Source organism: Mytilus trossulus, chromosome 4 (genome assembly GCF_036588685.1).
Source record: "Mytilus trossulus isolate FHL-02 chromosome 4, PNRI_Mtr1.1.1.hap1, whole genome shotgun sequence".
Lineage (NCBI taxonomy): Eukaryota > Metazoa > Mollusca > Bivalvia > Mytilida > Mytilidae > Mytilus > Mytilus trossulus.
The window spans coordinates 6,940,765-6,958,992 of record NC_086376.1 but is presented as its reverse complement, the minus strand read 5'-3'; the positions used below and the strand labels follow the sequence as shown (position 1 = coordinate 6,958,992).

At 31.1% G+C, this 18,228-nt stretch overlaps 1 protein-coding gene across 2 annotated transcripts in view; it reads right to left on the bottom strand.

Annotated features, from left to right (window-relative positions):
* Positions 1-18,228, bottom strand: part of LOC134714572 (focadhesin-like) — a 292,611-nt gene that overhangs the window by 54,044 nt on the left and 220,339 nt on the right. For both annotated transcript variants that reach the window (XM_063575928.1, XM_063575927.1), the window contains exons 21-24: positions 14,892-14,933; positions 8,658-8,883; positions 3,170-3,421; positions 612-679 (exon numbers count right to left, since the gene is read on the bottom strand). In XM_063575928.1, coding sequence (XP_063431998.1) covers positions 612-679; positions 3,170-3,421; positions 8,658-8,883; positions 14,892-14,933 — 588 coding nt within the window. The remainder of the gene's footprint in view (positions 1-611; positions 680-3,169; positions 3,422-8,657; positions 8,884-14,891; positions 14,934-18,228) is intronic.

The window sequence follows — 18,228 nt, the reverse complement described above, 5'->3', positions numbered from 1 at the left end:
TAACTAAATGATGCTAAATTACTGAAATTATTTGCGCATTGTATTGTAAAAAAACAGCCCATATTTATGTAGCAGAAGTATTCTACTTTCCAATAAATTGCTAAAAGTTCACATTTTAACAATTTTGTAAAACTGCTATATTTTGGGGCCAAAAGGGACCTACTCCTTTATCCAGAAAAAAAAAGATATTTTAAATATTCAGATACAACACATCAGACAGCTTTCATAAGTGTATTCATTCTATGTTTGATAATTTGTATTCACTTACAGACTTCAAAAATAAGAAGGCAATTAGTGGAAGAGTTTGGGTGCTATACATTGTTTTGTCTCCCCATTCATTATTAGACTACCCCAAATTTAAAAACAAATCTGTAATATCTGTTTAAGAAGTTTATATCAGTGAAAAAAAATGGTCTTAAATACTTTAACATTCCCATGAACATGCATTATTTATGAGTGTTCCTTGAAGTTGACTTTGAGTTAAAGAACACAATAAAAGTTATTTCTTTTATTTCAAGTTTGCGGTGTGATAGTTTTTTTTAGGTCATACATTTACACCATATCCTAGTTCCCTGTAATTAAAGGTCGATTGATTGACTAATTATTCTTACCTATTATCTTTTGTTGAAAAACAACATTCTTCAAAACTGTCAAGTGTCTTCCAGATCTCTACCATACCCTGTAATGGAGAAATAATCAGTTATTTATTGTTTCTTGTTAAAGACATACTTATCATATTTTCCCCAGACTTAATAAAACTAAACAGAATTAAGCCCAGCTCAATATGGAATAACAAAAAGTGAATTTCTTAAACTTTCTAGTGAATGTAGATGGTTACAACAGTTATAAATGTTGATATTTGGTCCATTGAATCTCCACTACCTCCGTGATCACTGGGTAGATTGGTTCCCTTGAGTACAGGATATAATGGGATTTGTTCTCTACTGCTTAAAATAAGAAATAGTGTGACAATGCTTCATGCCACTGTACGCTAGCACTGTAAATATTCAGTTAGGTATAAAGCCGGTTTTATCATATCACATTAGAATTTTCTAGTCTTTATAATACATGAAATATTTGCAGCTGGACACTAAACAGCAGCCAAGTGTACATAATTTTAAATTCTATATATTCGGAACGTTTTACTTGTAAATAGTTGCAGGACAATTGCTGTCTCATTCTCGATCAAGTGGACTTATGACATTCTTTTAAATAATCCAGTCCTTAGCAAGGAAGAAGAAGAAGAATGTCCGCGTCTAACGTGCGGCTTCCCGATGAAAATTTCACCCTTGTAACATTTTTTTACCGAGGGTATAGTTTGACGGCCTTCGATGGTCGAGAGACCCGCGGTAGCCTGTCCGCATCTAACGTGCGGCTTCCCGATGAAAATTTCACCCTTGTAAAAATTTTTTACCGAGGGTATAGTTAGACGGCCTCGATGGTCGAGAGACCCGCGGTAGCCTGTCCGCGTCTAACGTGCGGCTTCCCGATGAAAATTTCACCCTTGTAACATTTTTTTACCGAGGGTATAGTTTGAAGGCCTCGATGGTCGAGAGACCCGCGGTAGCCTGCCCGCGTCTAACGTGCGGCTTCCCGATGAAAAAAGAAGAAGAAGAAGAAGAAGAAGAAGAAGAAGAAGAAGAAGAAGAAGAAACATCAATCAATCAATCAATCAATCAATCAATCAAACACTAAATTTTAAGCTACATGTGAAATAGTACTTGAAAGTTTGAAGGGAATGGCCTTTACTAGTAATTTTAGAAAAACCTACATTTAATGACCTATTTACTCTATTTATACTATAACTACCATGCCTATATTATACAACTTGTATTATACAAGTCACATTTCAATCTCTGAAAATCTAATTTCATATACGTCCTTGAAATGAACATCAAAATGGAACTTTAATTCAATTGTAGATTTCAACCTAAATTTGTCAACAGTGTTCTAATTATATAAATTTTGTAAAAGCTTTCAATGAAATATCACAGCATAAATTCAATTAATATTTGAAACTTTACATAATGTTTTGGTGCAAAACTAATGGCAGAAGTTTTTTCTGTATGTTGACGAAGAGACAAAAAAATTGCCCTCCCAAATTAAGCTCCCACTTATCAACATGAAAACCTAATTTCATTCCCCCACATTTATTTAAGACTAATAATAATCACTTTTCTGCTATAAGATTGAAGGTCTCTGTCTAGCCTAAGCTAATATTGATCACAAAATTATCTGTGAAAAATGTATCTTCTTTGAAATATAATTTGCAACAGATTATTTAAGGCTTTATCAATAATTGCCTTATTATTCATAAATGCATAATTTATGGGCTTAACAGCATCTTGCTAGAAATTATTTGTAAATTGCAGCAATTTTCAAAATTTTCTCATTTTGTAAAAACTTTTTATCTAGCAAGTCTAAAATAACATTAGTTTGACATTATATTCTATATTTGTTTGTGCAGAAGATGTCTAATTAGCTTAAAAGCCTTATTGAGAAGCTTAATGTAATGTTTTTTGTTATTTTGACTTTTGTCTATCATTGAAGACTGTATGATTTCCTTTATATAATATTTTGATTATTTGTGTTACTGGGTTACCGTCTTACTGTTGTATATTTTGTTTTAATTATGATATTATTGTGTTCATTTGGCAGTAAAATTCTGTATTTCATCTTCCAGTTTCCTACATAGAAACACATGCATTGTGTAAAAGTGTCCTCGGTTATTCTGTCTTAAACATTCTCATCTAGCATACAATTCCTTGGAACTTTGAGTTTAAAAAATATTTTATCCATTAACAAGTGGAATTGGATACAAATACATACCTCAGTCCAAAAAGAAATGTGTCAAAGAAATTAATGCTTCTTTTTGGGGTGTAAGAGTGTTGGCTGAAGCAAATTTTGTATGAAGCGTGATACTGCTTCACTCTGAAAATGTGTGCCTGATCAACATTTTTTCCCCCCTTTTTTTATTTACCTGTGCCCTTTTTGTGGAAGCATGTCTCATTACAAATGCAACATTTTGTTTTGATATGAAGGTTATATTTGAATTACAAATGATTTTTGTTATAGCCAAACAAACTAAAGAATTCTCTAGAAACATACATGTAGTTTAACTATTTCAAAACATCCTAACAATAAACAAACCCAAATAAGAAAGACCTACTTGAGAACCACAAACATCAGAGAAATGTTCTTCAAATATTCTAGCCAAGAACATTCCGAGTCCAAGTCCTGCATGGAACTGTAAAACAGGTGATTCCTCTTTGGATCCTGGTAACCTTGACAACAATAGTCTGATACATGGCAGTATTCTGGAGGAGTCATTAGATATCAATATAGGTACAATCTGACTGAGGGCCACACTGGATGTTGCCTGGGCCAATGTACTGGCAGGAAGCTTGTCACCTGATGATCTCTGCATAAAAGAAAACAAAAACTATGTTCAATTGTGGAACAATCTTTTGGGATACTTTCAACCAATAAAGAATTAAAAATAATCTAAATGCATAGCTTCACGACTTAAAATTGCTAATGAATTTGATAGTTTTATAATGCCTTTAAGCAGGAACATATATATTAGATATACTGTTCTCAGCTTTAAGTATTAGAAACTATGATTTTAAAATTAAGAACTTTTAGCATGTTCTCAGTTTCCCCAAGGTATTCATAATATTTTTTGGCCCGTAATTTTCTTTTCTACAAACCAAATCCAAAATCTAATTTATGGCTCTATGTCACACTTTGAATTTGTAGACTGAATGTTGACCTGAAGATCATGTTCTCTTTAGATTGTAGTTGTAGTTGAACCTCAAATATACAGAAAAACTTTTATTCAACAACAATGTTGCCATGAATATTTTTTTCTCAAAATAAGGTTAATTTTTATCCAGCAAGCTGTTTTGCCTACATGAAATTACTATGTACTGTTACATTTCTTGAAAGAATTTTTAGCAAAACAATATATTTTTCAGGTAATAATTACAATATTTATTCATACTTTAAAACTAAATTGTATAGCTGATAATTACATCCATACAGGTACTATCCAATACCTATTGTATTTTGTTTGTAGGCATAGGTTGAATATATTTTTATCAAATGTTGGCATAGGTTGAAGACACCGAGGGAACAATTCATAATTGCAGGTAGGGAAAAAGCAATAACAACAGTGCAAATATAATTACATAAATTGTCTGCTCTTTCAATTGACACATTAATCATCACTAAATATGAGAACAAATCTTGATTGGTCCTAAGTTTGCTTTATATTTGTTCCTTCCATTACACTTTTATTTTCTACAAGTTTAGTTATTGAAAGAATCTTTAGGCCAAAACAATAAACCTTAATGAATGCACAGACCAGAAAACATAATTTATTTTACAATGAAACATCTATTTCACTATAAGTATAATATCATGTCCAAATTTTAAAAATAAATTACTGATATCATTTATTAATAACTATATTTTTTATGATGGTAATATTTACGGGTTAAAAAAATTGTTTTGTCTGATGCACTTTTAAAAAGCCTTGGCAGAACTTGAAGGACATCATTAATGATTATGTATAATCCAATACTCACTGCAGCAGATGTTACAAGATCTATTGATACCCTCATAAGATTATCTTGATTTTCTGACTCCCTAAACACCAGAACAATACCAGAACAGACTGAGCTAATTTAAAAACAATTGACGCCCTGTCATAACCCAAGTTCACATAACAATTCTATTTGACAATTGATTCAGAAAATTTAACCGATATCTCATTCCTTTAACCACGGGATTCATCACATTAGCCATATCTAGACAATACAATATATCAAATCAACATGAAAGAAAATTGGCAATGAACTAAGTGACCTTCCAAACCTATATACATATATATAAATCAATTATTTGAAGAAAAGAAAATTTAATCCCATTATTTGGTTATTATTGTTTATGGCAATGGTAAGAAGTGTTGGAAAAGGAAGAAGGACAAAACAGAAACCTTGTATTGTAATAAAATATATATATGAAATTGTAAAATTATACACAATCTTGCTATTACACTTGTTCATATTTAGAAATATTGCAGAGCACAACCATCTATAAAAACAAGAATTGTCCATAGTACACAGATGCACTACTCGCACTATCATTTTTATGTGATTGTAGGGTCAAAACTCTAAGAAAGATCATATCATAGGAAACATTTGTGCTACTTTTCAAGGTGATTGGACTTCAACTTCATCAAAAACTACCTTGACTAAAAACATAACCCTGAAGTGGTACAGATAGACAAACAGATTCAGATTCAATATTTTATTAGAGTCTCATCACCTGCAATACATATAAAACAGATGTAGAGACCTTAGACATAATGCTTTATGCCCCATTTAGAAGAAATTAACAGTATAATAACTAGAGGCTCCCAGAGCCTGTGTCACTCACCTGTAACTACAAAGGTTTTTGAATTCATGTAAAATAAGTTTAAAAACATAATTAATAAAATTAGAGACCCTTATAATGTAGACTTATTTGAAGATCTTACTTTGCTGAACATTGTTGCGATTTACAGTTAATATATCTCTATCTATAATACTAAATTTGTCTTAGTAGATTCAGAGGGAAAGATTTTTGTAAAAGATTACAAAGTGTTTACAGGAGGATGGATGAACTATGGATAACCATAATTTGTCTCATCTACAATGGGCGTAAACAATTCATGGTTCATCTTATAAAGAAGCAACTTTAACTCATGTGCACCAAGTATACACTAAAATACTTCAGCTGAAAAAAGTTGATTATTTGTAACACCTAAATGGTTTAAGATGCTGTTGAAATGAATTTCCTAACAGGATGCTGTGGTATAATTCAAATAGTAATTGTAGCAGATATTATTTCAGAATTTGACATTTATGTACTTACAGACCATAAAAAAGCAGCGGAACAGATATTATTTTAGAATATGGCTTTTACATGCTCACAAACCATACACATTCGGTGTAACAGTTGTTATTTTAGAATATGGCATTTGTGTACTCAAAGAGCATAAACAGTCAGTGTAGCATATTTTATTTCAGAATATGGAATTTACGTACTGACCCTTTTTTCTCTAAGAGAATGTTTAAGACATGCTTATAAAACAGTTACATCAGACTTTTAATAATATTCTTGATGCTTTCATTATTCAGTTATATAATTAATGTTTCCTTATACAACTATTTCTTTATGTGAGGGTCTAGAATATTTTAAGGTTTAAAGATTGTATCATATTTAAATATGACTCTAGATGGGGTTCACAGAATAGAGAATAATGGGCTAAAAGTATAAAAGATAAAAAAAAAAACCAGAATAGAGAAAAATATGTCTAACAAGAATGTGTCCATAGTACATGGATGACCCATCTGCACTTTAATTTTGTATGTTCAGTGGAGCATAAAAATTGAGTAAGAACTCCAATTTGGCATTAAAACTAGAAAGATCATAACATAAGGAACATGTGCATCAAGTTTCAAGTTGATTGAACTTCTACTTCAGCAAAAACTACCTTGACCAAAAACTTTATTCTGCAGTGGGACAGACGGACAATCGAATGGACAAACAGAAAACATGATGCCCATAAATGGGGCATAAAAATAAAAATCAGAAAATAATCGAATGTTAAAATATAAGAATAAAGAATAACGGGTTAAAGAGAGAGAGATTATGATAGTCAATACAACATGAAGTCAGATTGACAGCAAACCAGATTTTTCTAAATGAAAATTAAATTTGCAAATCTGGTCCGCTAAAAACAGGATCAATATAAAAATAAATGATATGTTGTAGGGTTCAGAAATGGAAAAGCCAAATTCAATCTTATTATAACTATTCTCTACTTATAGGTCTACAAACCAACAACGATAAAAACTTAAATCGTGAAAATCAAGCATGACCTGACTGCCCAACAGCCCAGCGTACATCACTAAATAAATAACTCATATTTTCATTTGGGAACAAAGAATTAAAGAATTAAAGACCCCCCCTAACCAGACTCTCTTATATGCTGTGGTATATCACATATATATCATATGTCTCCATTCTGTCTAAAGTCATATTTTTCATTGAACCCAATATCCTAAGATATGACATGATAAAATGAAAAAGCCAATTCGGTCATTTGAATAATTTGCAAGTGACAGCAATTTTTGATTTTGAATCATTTATATTAATTGTCCTATATATTTCATTTAACTTGAGGTTTGCAAAATGGACAAGAAAAATTAATCACAATTAAGTAAATAAAGGATGTAGTACTCTAGAATTTCATCTCGTGATCATCAGAAATTGGGTAATCAACACATAGATATATATGAATGTACTTAATATTAAAATTTCAATTACATTTGACTTTTTTGTTTTGAAAGAACTTCAGGATAGATGCGGCTCTGTTTTAAAATAACAAGCTTTTAAAACTACTTATATATAAATTCTATATATTTTATCTTGAATAGAAAGTTTTAAAATGTACTTGATCATCTTTCATATTTCGCCATTTACAAATAAGGTGAATAAATGAATATATCAATAACAGTTCTGTAATTTTGTGACAGGAGAAATCACCTCATTCTTGAAATTGACAAATGTAACACAAAACAAAAATTGACACATGTTACACAAAAGACAAAATTCATCTCCCAGATGCAACAATTATCCATTGTTTTGATGTAATACATATTGGCTGAATTCTATCATAATATTGAATTCCATCAAATTTTTAGAGATAATTATTTTAGCAGCCATATAAAAATTTAATCACATAAGAGAATGTTGAAATTGAATTTTACCTCACTAACATTTTACTGAAAATCATTTTCTTCTACGATTTTTCAAATAGTAATTCCTATTTGTAATATAATGTACCATGACAACAAATATCTAATAGAAATCAAAAATATATTAATATGATTAAATCTTTGAACCTTCAAATTTAAGAACAATATAGTATATCAAAACAAGAGAAAAACTTTGAAATATAATGTTTAAAACCTGAGCAGACAATCAATTGAACTTTAAAATGAGACTCAAGGCAAAACGTGAAATTAAAAAAAAATCCTTAATATTTTAAAGGATAATATTTCAAAGAAAAATTTGGCAAATCTTATTTCTATTGCATTTTTAATAAGGAATATATTAAATTTTCTGCAAAAAAAACGATTAAATCAAAGGTTTTAAAATTGAATTTTCAGCTCTTGGATGTTAAGATACCATTTCAATTTTTAAGTATCCATATCATAAACCCTATTTTACTCTTGATTCATGATGATGTCATTCAAGAACATACACGAAATTATAAAGCACAATGTCAGCAATATAGACTTTTAAGTTGTGAAGTCTAAATATTCGTTTCTGTTTCAAAATATAACACTTGAGCTTTTAAAGACTGTTAAAATTGATAGTACATGTATATAAATAAAGGAACTTAAAAAGCAAGAAAATAAAATGGTATGTTTGCTAGTTTTTTAAGATTCTTATAAAATAATAAGCCTTGTTTAGAGTAGGCAAACTATACAAAGAAAGACAACATAAGCTCTTATGAGCTTTTAATGGAGATATACATTGTATTTAAGCCAATGAAAATTAAGCGCGAAAATAATTCTACATACAATCTTATTTGAATATACCTGTTGACATAAGCCCAACAAGGATCCCTTGGGTTTATGATTGACATCTGCCAAGCACATTATGGTATCCATAACAACTGTTAACCAATGAGAATGACTCAAATATTCAGTGCTTTCTTCTGCAACTTCAAGACTTTCTTTATCCAAGTTGGATCCATATCTATTTATAGTAACTGCCAAACCAGCTAAAGCATAAATAGAATTTGACTGGATACCTGGGTTTCCCCTACAAATAAAATTACAATTATATATGTACTATGTCTATCGTCTATTGTGAATTCAAGCTGAGCATGCATAATACTTTCAACAACTAAACTAGAGGCTCTAAAGAGCCTGTGTCGCTCACCTTGGTCTATGTGCATATTAAACAAAGGACACAAATGGATTCATGACAAAATTGTATTTTGGTGATGGTGATGTGTTTGAAGTTCTTACTTTACTGAACGATTTTGCTTCTTACAATTATATCTATCATGAACTTTGCCCATTAGTAACAGAGAACTATATTTGGTAAAAATTTACATAAATTTACCAAATTAATGAAAATGGTTAAAAATTGACTATAAAGGGCAATAACTCTTAAACGGGTCAACTGACCATTTTGGTCATGTTGACTTATTTGTAGATCTTACTTTGCTGAACATTATTGCTGTTTACAGTTTATCTCTTACTATAATAATATTCAAGATAATAACCAAAAACAGCAAAATTTCCTCAAAATTACCAATTCAGGGGCAGCAACCCAACAACGGATTGACCGATTCATCTGAAAATTTCAGGGCAGATAGTTCTTGACCTGATAAACATTTTTATCCCATGTCAGATTTGCTCTAAATGCTTTGGTTTTTGAGTTATAAGCCAAAAACTGCATTTTACCCCTATGTTCTATTTTTAGCCGTGGCGGCCATCTTGGTTGGTTGACCAGGTCACGCCACACATTTTTTAAACTAGATACCCCAAAGATGATTGTGGCCAAGTTTGGATTAGTTTGGCCAAGTAGTTTCAGAGGAGAAGATTTTTGTAAAAGATTACTTTAATTTATGAAAAATGGTTAAAAATTGACTATAAAGGGCAATAACTCCTAAACGGGTCAACTGACCATTTTGGTCATGTTGACTTATTTGTAGATCTTACTTTGCTGAACATTATTGCTGTTTACAGTTTATCTCTATCTATAATAATATTCAAGATAATAACCAAAAACAGCAAAATTTCCTCAAAATTACCAATTCAGGGGCAGCAACCCAACAACCGATTGACCGATTCATCTGAAAATTTTAGGGCAGATAGATCTTGACCTGATAAACATTTTTATCCCGTCAGATTTCCTCAAAATGCTTTGGTTTTTGAGTTATAAGCCAAAAACTACATTTTACCCCTTTGTTCTATTTTTAGCCGTGGCGGCCATCTTGGTTGGTTGACCAGGTCACGCCACACATTTTTTAAACTAGATACCCCAAAGATGATTGTGGCCAAGTTTGGATTAATTTGGCCAAGTAGTTTCAGAGGAGAAGATTTTTGTAAAAGATTACTTTAATTAACGAAAAATGGTTAAAAATTGACTATAAAGGGCAATAACTCCTAAACGGGTCAACTGACCATTTTGGTCATGTTGACTTATTTGTAGATCTTACTTTGCTGAACATTATTGCTGTTTACAGTTTATCTCTAACTATAATAATATTCAAGATAATAACCAAAAACAGCAAAATTTCTTCAAAATTACCAATTCAGGGGCAGCAACCCAACAACCGATTGACCGATTCATCTGAAAATTTCAGGGCAGATAGATCTTGACCTGATAAACATTTTTACCCCTTGTCAGATTTGCTCTAAATGCTTTGGTTTTTGAGTTATAAGCCAAAAACTGCATTTTACCCCTATGTTCTATTTTTAGCCGTGGCGGCCATCTTGGTTGGTTGACCGGGTCACGCCACACATTTTTTAAACTAGATACCCCAATGATGATTGTGGCCAAGTTTGGTTTGATTTGGCCCAGTAGTTTCAGAGGAGAAGATTTTTGTAAAAGTTAACGACGACGGACGACGACGACGCCGGACGACGACGGACGACGCCGGACGCCGGACGCCGGACGCCAAGTGATGAGAAAAGCTCACTTGGCCCTTCGGGCCAGGTGAGCTAAAAATATGAAAATGCGTTTCCTACATATGGGGCAATATGCGCAATTGTTTCTCCATAGGCCGTAATGGTAACGTTTTCTTCTGTTGCTCAGCCCATATCGTAAACTTGTATATGTATGATGGCTTGTTTCGAAGCTGAGACATTTTTACATATGTGGTTAAATTTTCGGGGTACGAAGTGTGATTCATTTTTCTGTAATTTAGCAAACTCGAGTATCCTTTTGCGATGTGGCTCCTCATGGTAAAAAATCCCATTTTTAACACAATAAGTTCTTTGAAATTTTAATACTTTGAACACATTTAATAGCTCCATGGTTTTTACACATTTATTCTGTGTTCCCCTACTTTCTAAATTAACACTAATGGTTCAGCTCAGTCATTTGCTTATCATAAAAATGTGTCAAATATCACTACACAGAGATTTTTTGTTTTCACGTGACTTTTGTGTTCCTCATTTCAAGGCGCATTAGGGATATTGTCCCATATGTTTTTGTAGCAGAATATTACTGACTTAGTCAGAATGGCAGAAATGCCCTTTACTGTTAGATATCAAACGATCATTTCAGCTAATCATTAGCGTCAAATTGGTTAAAATTTTTACCATGATTCGTTAAAATATCCTAAACATGATTTGTCAGAGTTCTCCAATAACTATGGTTATTGTTATTTTTGGTGAAAAAATAGCGTGATTCTCCAAAATCAATCAATTTTTAAATTGTCTAAAAGAAAGTGAATTTTATCGTCATGCACTAAAAATTACTGTTTACATCATTTGGTAAGAACATTTACCATTATTTGTCATAAAGTACCCTCATTATGAACCTTACTTAGTGACAAATATTAAAATGCAAGATGTTTTATGTGAAGTTCATCCTTACTGACATTTGTGTTTACATAAGTATTGTATTTCTTCCAAAGAAAATGATACATTTTGGAGCCAAATTGGCTTTAAATCAAATAATACTGTAAATGATCTACAATGAGCACATTAATGTGGAATCTATGTGAACTATTAAAAAATAAAACAATACTTTTTTTTTCTTAAGTTTTTCCTTTTTATGGTTCAACAGCTATAAAATAGCAATAATTTGGTAAAATAGTAAAAATATACATAAACTTGATAGTGAAATGTCACAGACATGCATAAAAATGATATAGAGTACACAGCCTTTGTCAATAAAAATAAAGTCACAGAAAGTGTAGGACATAGCATCCACTCGGAGCAAAACAAATATTTTTTGAGTCACCTATGTGCTCTTTGAAAGTTTGTCCAACATGCTTCTGAAAAAAGTTTATTCTATGCTAAAATAACATTACGAATTTAATGCAACAAAGAGGGATTTTGACAATGAATGTCTGTTTACTGAAACTGAAGGTCAAGATATTAGAAAGATTAAACTGTACATAAATAATGAAGAGTTGATAAATTTAAAAAGTACCAAAAACTATTCAACTCTGGACAAGAATTCACAGCTATAGTGCATGAAATCTGAAAAAAAATTTGTCACTTGAAGATCCTTGAACAATAATGATATTCTGACTATTGCTGCAAACCTAAGCTTTGAAATTCAACTGCTTAGATTGGGAAAATGTTGAAACATGAAAGAGATGACATAGAAAGAATTTTATTCTATAACTATTTAGTATTATATGTAAGCCTTTTTTTAACATTCCCTATAGGCCTTCTGGTGACTTGCCAAACAAAAATATGTTGCTATTCTTGCAAGATGTAATAAGGGATGAATTCTTCTTGTAATGCTGACATAACAGAAAAAACAGACAACAGGAAGAAAATTTCCACAAATGCAAGCTAATCATATTTTAAACATATAAAAAAAATCATAATCAAACCAATTAAGTAATTGCAAATTGACGAGGAAGCAGAGAAAATTAATTTTAAAATAATTTTGATTTTGAAAGTTTTCTCATGCTTTCAATTATAATTGACAAGTTAATTGTATCACTTGTCCAATCAAATCTCCCTATTGGATAATTCTCTAAACAGATGGACAAACCTTATGCTTTTCTTTGCAAGTATCAGTTCTTATTGTGTTTGTAAAGCAAACATTCTGTTGTGCAAGAGCACTAAAAAAAATATAAATATACGATAATAAAAATTATTTTATGAAAGTGTTAAAGAATATGCTTTATAACGAAATATTATGTTTTAACAGAACTTTGCTAAGAACACAAACAGAGACAATAAACAAAGCAGAATTTACAGGGTGTATTCAACAGGTTATTTTTGACAGTGGGAATTTTTTCTTTTTAAGATTTATAGGCAAGTTTTACCTGCTTAAATCAAATATTAAACTCATTTTACTCAAAAGTATACCTTCATGTGCTACTTTTTGAGTAAAATGAGGTTGAAATTTCAGATATTTGCTCAAAATTCTGATTTGTGGACGTATTTTTTCTCAGAACAGAAATGCAAAACTTTTTTGTTTTAAAAGATAAACGCTAGCTGTGTTTTGTTAAATTATTTATATGTTCTCTTTTATATAAGTATTCTATAAATTAATAAAATATTTTGTTTAGAAATAACTGAAATATATCAAATATTCATGAATGTAGAAAAAAACTGTCTTTTTTTTGCTTTATATTTATCAAATTTTTAAAAATTGCATCATTGATTTTTTCATGAAATTTTGTACAAATAATCTTCATACATAATCAAACTGATGTTGTTTTAAAACAAAGGGGCACGTGAACTTGTTTAAAAGTTAAATCAGTTTGAATGATAAAAATCAGTCGAAAAGTGCATCTTTTCTCGATATGTCACAGTTTGAGGTTGCGAAAATATCATTTTACATTAGAAACGTCATTACCTCCCATGTAACTGTAACATATGCCCTTAAACAGCAAGAAAATAACTACTACTAGTGCGACCTGAAAGTCTGTTAATTTCTGTCTCTTGTGAAAAGTTCTCTCATTGGCAATCATACCACATCTTCTTTTTTTTATATTACTACTGTTATAACATAAGAACTTTTATGTTGTTGCATTAATTGCCTCAAACAACCTGACTTCCTCAAGTTATCAACTCATTTACCATCCCATCCCATGATAATTAATTAATTTTGTGTGCCTAACATTGGCTTGCTCAGACATCCTCCTGCAGATGATGCATATTTTTGTTCTAACTTCCTGATTCAAATCGTGGTCTAAGCAATTTTGCATAAAGTATCTTTGTATTTTAATTTCCTCCAACTGCATCCTTAATTTAAATGGAATAGTGGCAGACATTGTTAGTACAGAACATTTAAGAAACAATTGACTTAACTCATCCCACTAATAATTTGATGCATATCCTGATGTATTATTTTTTTGTACCAATTTCTGTCTTATTTGAAGAATAACGATCTTATGAAGGGCTGTTAAACCAGCAATATTTAGAATTTTATATTTTTCTACACATTTTCTACTTCATTGAAGCTCAGAATATTGAATACTATTGGGTCACAATGTCATTATTTGTTAAAACTTGCCATTTCCTTAAAATTAAAAAAAAAGTTGATTTCTTAACTTAACACATAAAACAGTGAATACTTTATTCAAGAACATCAGCTTTTTCACATTTGGTGATAACTCATGTTTTGTGAAATGAAATGGTTGGTTCATTGTAGAGTAAGATGAGCATTAGTCAACACACTAACAGCTACTTTAATGTTTATTCTAATGCAACATTCTCTTGTGTTCACCTCTAGTCCTTGACAGGCTAATAGTGACAGTTGGCAGGTATGCATTTGTTGTGTACCCATATCTTGTTAGCAAGAAGTAAAGCTTTGGTCAGTCTTAATAAATATTTTTTGTTTACATCACATTTTATCAATGCTCTTGACTGCACCATTTACTATCCATTTTTGTTTTGATGCGTTATTTATTTATTGGTGTTTTACACAACTATCAACACTATTGTACTTTTTCATTGCAGCCAATTCTCATTGGGTGGTAGCCCAAGTGTCTGGGGAGAACCAACCACCTTTAGTAGCAAACTGACAATACTAGTCAATTATATATACACACTGCCACAGTAACAAGTTGTAGTCAGAGCCTTTCAATGATTGTTTTATATTGAAGTCATGTCCCTTACCTAGAAGCAGTCTTGATCATACCAGTTATTTCTCCTCTAACCCTAAAATGAAGAATATATATATATTGTATGACTGATACAATTATCAATTTCAATTTAGAACTTTTTCATTAATCTTGTTGGGGTGTTCAAGTGTTGACTGGTTGAGAAGCATGTTTGGTATGAAGGTCAGATGTGCCATTGACCAATACTTTTACAAACCCTACATTTTCAAACAACAATTATGTTTCAGTGGCAAATCCAGGGGGGGGGGCGGGGGTCCGGGGGTTGGAACCCCCCCTTTTTTTTTGGCCGCTCAAGGCATTTGAATGGGAACATATATTTGGAACCCCCCCTTTTTAAAATGACTGGATCCGCCCCTGTGTTTCCTTTTTTTTCCTATGCTTTGTTTACATTTACATTGTCACATTAAGCAAGTACTTTATTATAAAGGAATGTTTATATTTATAGGAAATAAACTTTAATTTTGAAATGTCTACCGATTGTTGTTAGCTAATTAAAATCGTGGATTCTTATGAAACAAACTTGAAATTATCAAAAGATGACGCACATTGAACTTTTCAAGTACAGAAAGTCGAATTATCATTTTTTTTATTTACAACTATTTCTTCTGGATTTAATGTCCCCGTCAATGATGCTTAATCTCTTTCCAGGACTCCAACATTGAATGCTAATGGAATAATTAAGATTGTCTGACAACTTTTCTTCTTCAGACTTCCTTATTCAAATTATTTTCTATTTGTTATTTATCTCCAGGGTTTGTTATTATTTTTTTATGAAAGGATTCAATAACTTTTAAAGGACTTTCAGGAAAAAAATATTTTATTTCAAGGACAGTCATTCATTCTTTATCTAGACAATGTTTTTCTGGTTTTGATTGGTCAGAAATTAATCATGTTTTGCTCCAACCAATCAAAATTAAATTAAATCTACACTAAATTGGTCCCATCCTGTTAATTTTTTTCAAATTTTCCAGCTGCAGGAATATTAAATTGAAGGTTAATCAGACACTTATGAACTTAATTATTATCTTCAAAATATTTTGATTTAAAGAAAAGACAAGTCAATCTTTTGCCATGGCAATGACTATCCTTAAATATCTTCTGAGCTGAAGGAAGAAATTAAATATTGTTTTTATTAGGTTAAAACATGTTCAGCCAGTACATGGTATTAATTGAATTTCAAATGTCTTTTTTGACAATATATATGTAGTCTAAAGGCCTTCCCATTTTCTATTTAATTGTCCAATAGTTTTCTATATACCGGCACATTCAAAGATTGCAAAAAAAAACAACAAGATACAAAACTTTTTGCAAAATTCAGTTTATTTGAATGTAGTGTGATCTTGACCTTTGACCGTAATTGACACAAAAAAGTACAAGGGTGTTGTTTTTGCCAAGGACCATTTTCAATCGAAGTAACTTGGATTTTCCAAATGTTGGCAGATATGTAAGTGTGGTCAAGATGGTATATATGGTTTTTAATTGTATTCCAATAATAGTCTACTAGTATTATCACTAAACTAGTAAACATTTTTGTTTAGGGGCCAGCTGAAGCACGCCTCTGGGTGCTGGACTCCTGATGCTGGAGTTTCTAGTGCAGTGAAAACTCATTGGTGACCTTTGGCTGTTGTCAGCTCTTTGGTCAGGTTGTCTCTTTGAAACATTCTCCATTTCCATTTCCAATTTTATATCAATTGCTGCTTTTACCTTGATCTTTGACCATACAATTTTGAGGGATCTTGAGGGATCTTTGATGATCAAATTTAATATTTCAGTAATAGTATACTTGACATTTGACTAACATATTTGCTAAAGGTCTGCACATTTATTGAAATTGTGAAAAACTGCACAAATTGCAATAACCTTTTTATACTTTCAGTAATTTGATATTTGTCACAGGATATGTTCTGCTAAAATAAAGATGGGAGTAAAATGTTTTTTAAGGAGACATTTAGTAATGTTTAATTTGGAAAAAAATATATTCAGGAAATGGACTTTTTTACTCAAATATGTCAATCATTGTATTTTTATGACATCACAAATGGCATTTCAGCACTAAAATCATCAGACTTCTATTTATCAATATAACTAAAAAAATATTTTAAAAGGATTGAAGAAGTAAATTTTTTGCAGTCACTTATAATGGCTTTTAACCCTATTGACTCTCTTGGAAAATGAATTATCATAAATCCCAGAAAGTTAATGTTACGTCAGTATGTATCTTATGGAAATCTTTGGCCAGGCTGTTGTCTTTTTGACACATTCCTGAATTTTATTCTCTATTTTATACCAAGATAGTTTTTCGCTGCATTGAAAACCCATTGTTGGCCTTCTAGCTGTTTTCAGTTCTTTAGTCGGGTTGTTGTCTCATTGACACATTCCCCATTGATTTCCCTTCTCACTTTTATATCAATAGACTATTTTCATATTACCGACTTTTGACTCCAGTTAATTTCCCCCCAAAATTGTACCTATTGAAAGCTTGGTTTTACTATTTCAGTAATAAATCATTTGACATTTGGCATACATATTTGTTTATGGTCTGTTTATTGAATTCGTGAAAAACTGCACAAATTGCTATAACCTTTTTATACTTTTAATAAATATTTAGACAAGGGCAACGACCTTTTCCATTGAGATATTTGTCACAGGATATGTCTACTAAAATATAGATGGGAGTAAAATGTTTTTTAATGAAGACAATTAGTCATGTTTAATTTGAAAAAAAAAACAACAGTAAATGGACCTTTTTCTTCATATGTGTCAATCATTGTATTTTTATGACATCACAAATGACATTTCAGCACTAAAATCACTAGACTTTTATTTATCAATATAACTAAAATTGTATCTTAAAAGCATTGAAAAATATGAATTTTGCAGTCACTTATATTGACTCTTAACCCTAATAAGCCTTTTGGAAAATGAATTATCATAAATCCCAGAAAGTTAATGATACATAAGTCTGTATCTTATGGAAATATTTAGCCAGGCTGGTGTCTTTTTGACACATTTCTGAGTTTCATTCTTTATTTTATATTAAGAAAATTCTAATAAAGGTTTCATTAATGCAAACTTCGCCCAGCAGAGTTATCACTGTATTAAATCTACTACCTACCAAAGCCAAGCAGCCAGTTGTTTTTCTTCAGCCTCATTTTTATTAAATCTAATACCTACCAAAGCCAAGCAGCCAGTTGTTTTTCTTCAGCCTCATGTTCTGTAGTATGTATTAAATCTACTACCTACCAAAGCCAAGCAGCCAGTTGTTTTTCTTCAGCCTCATTTTTATTAAATCTACTACCTACCAAAGCCAAGCAGCCAGTTGTTTTTCTTCA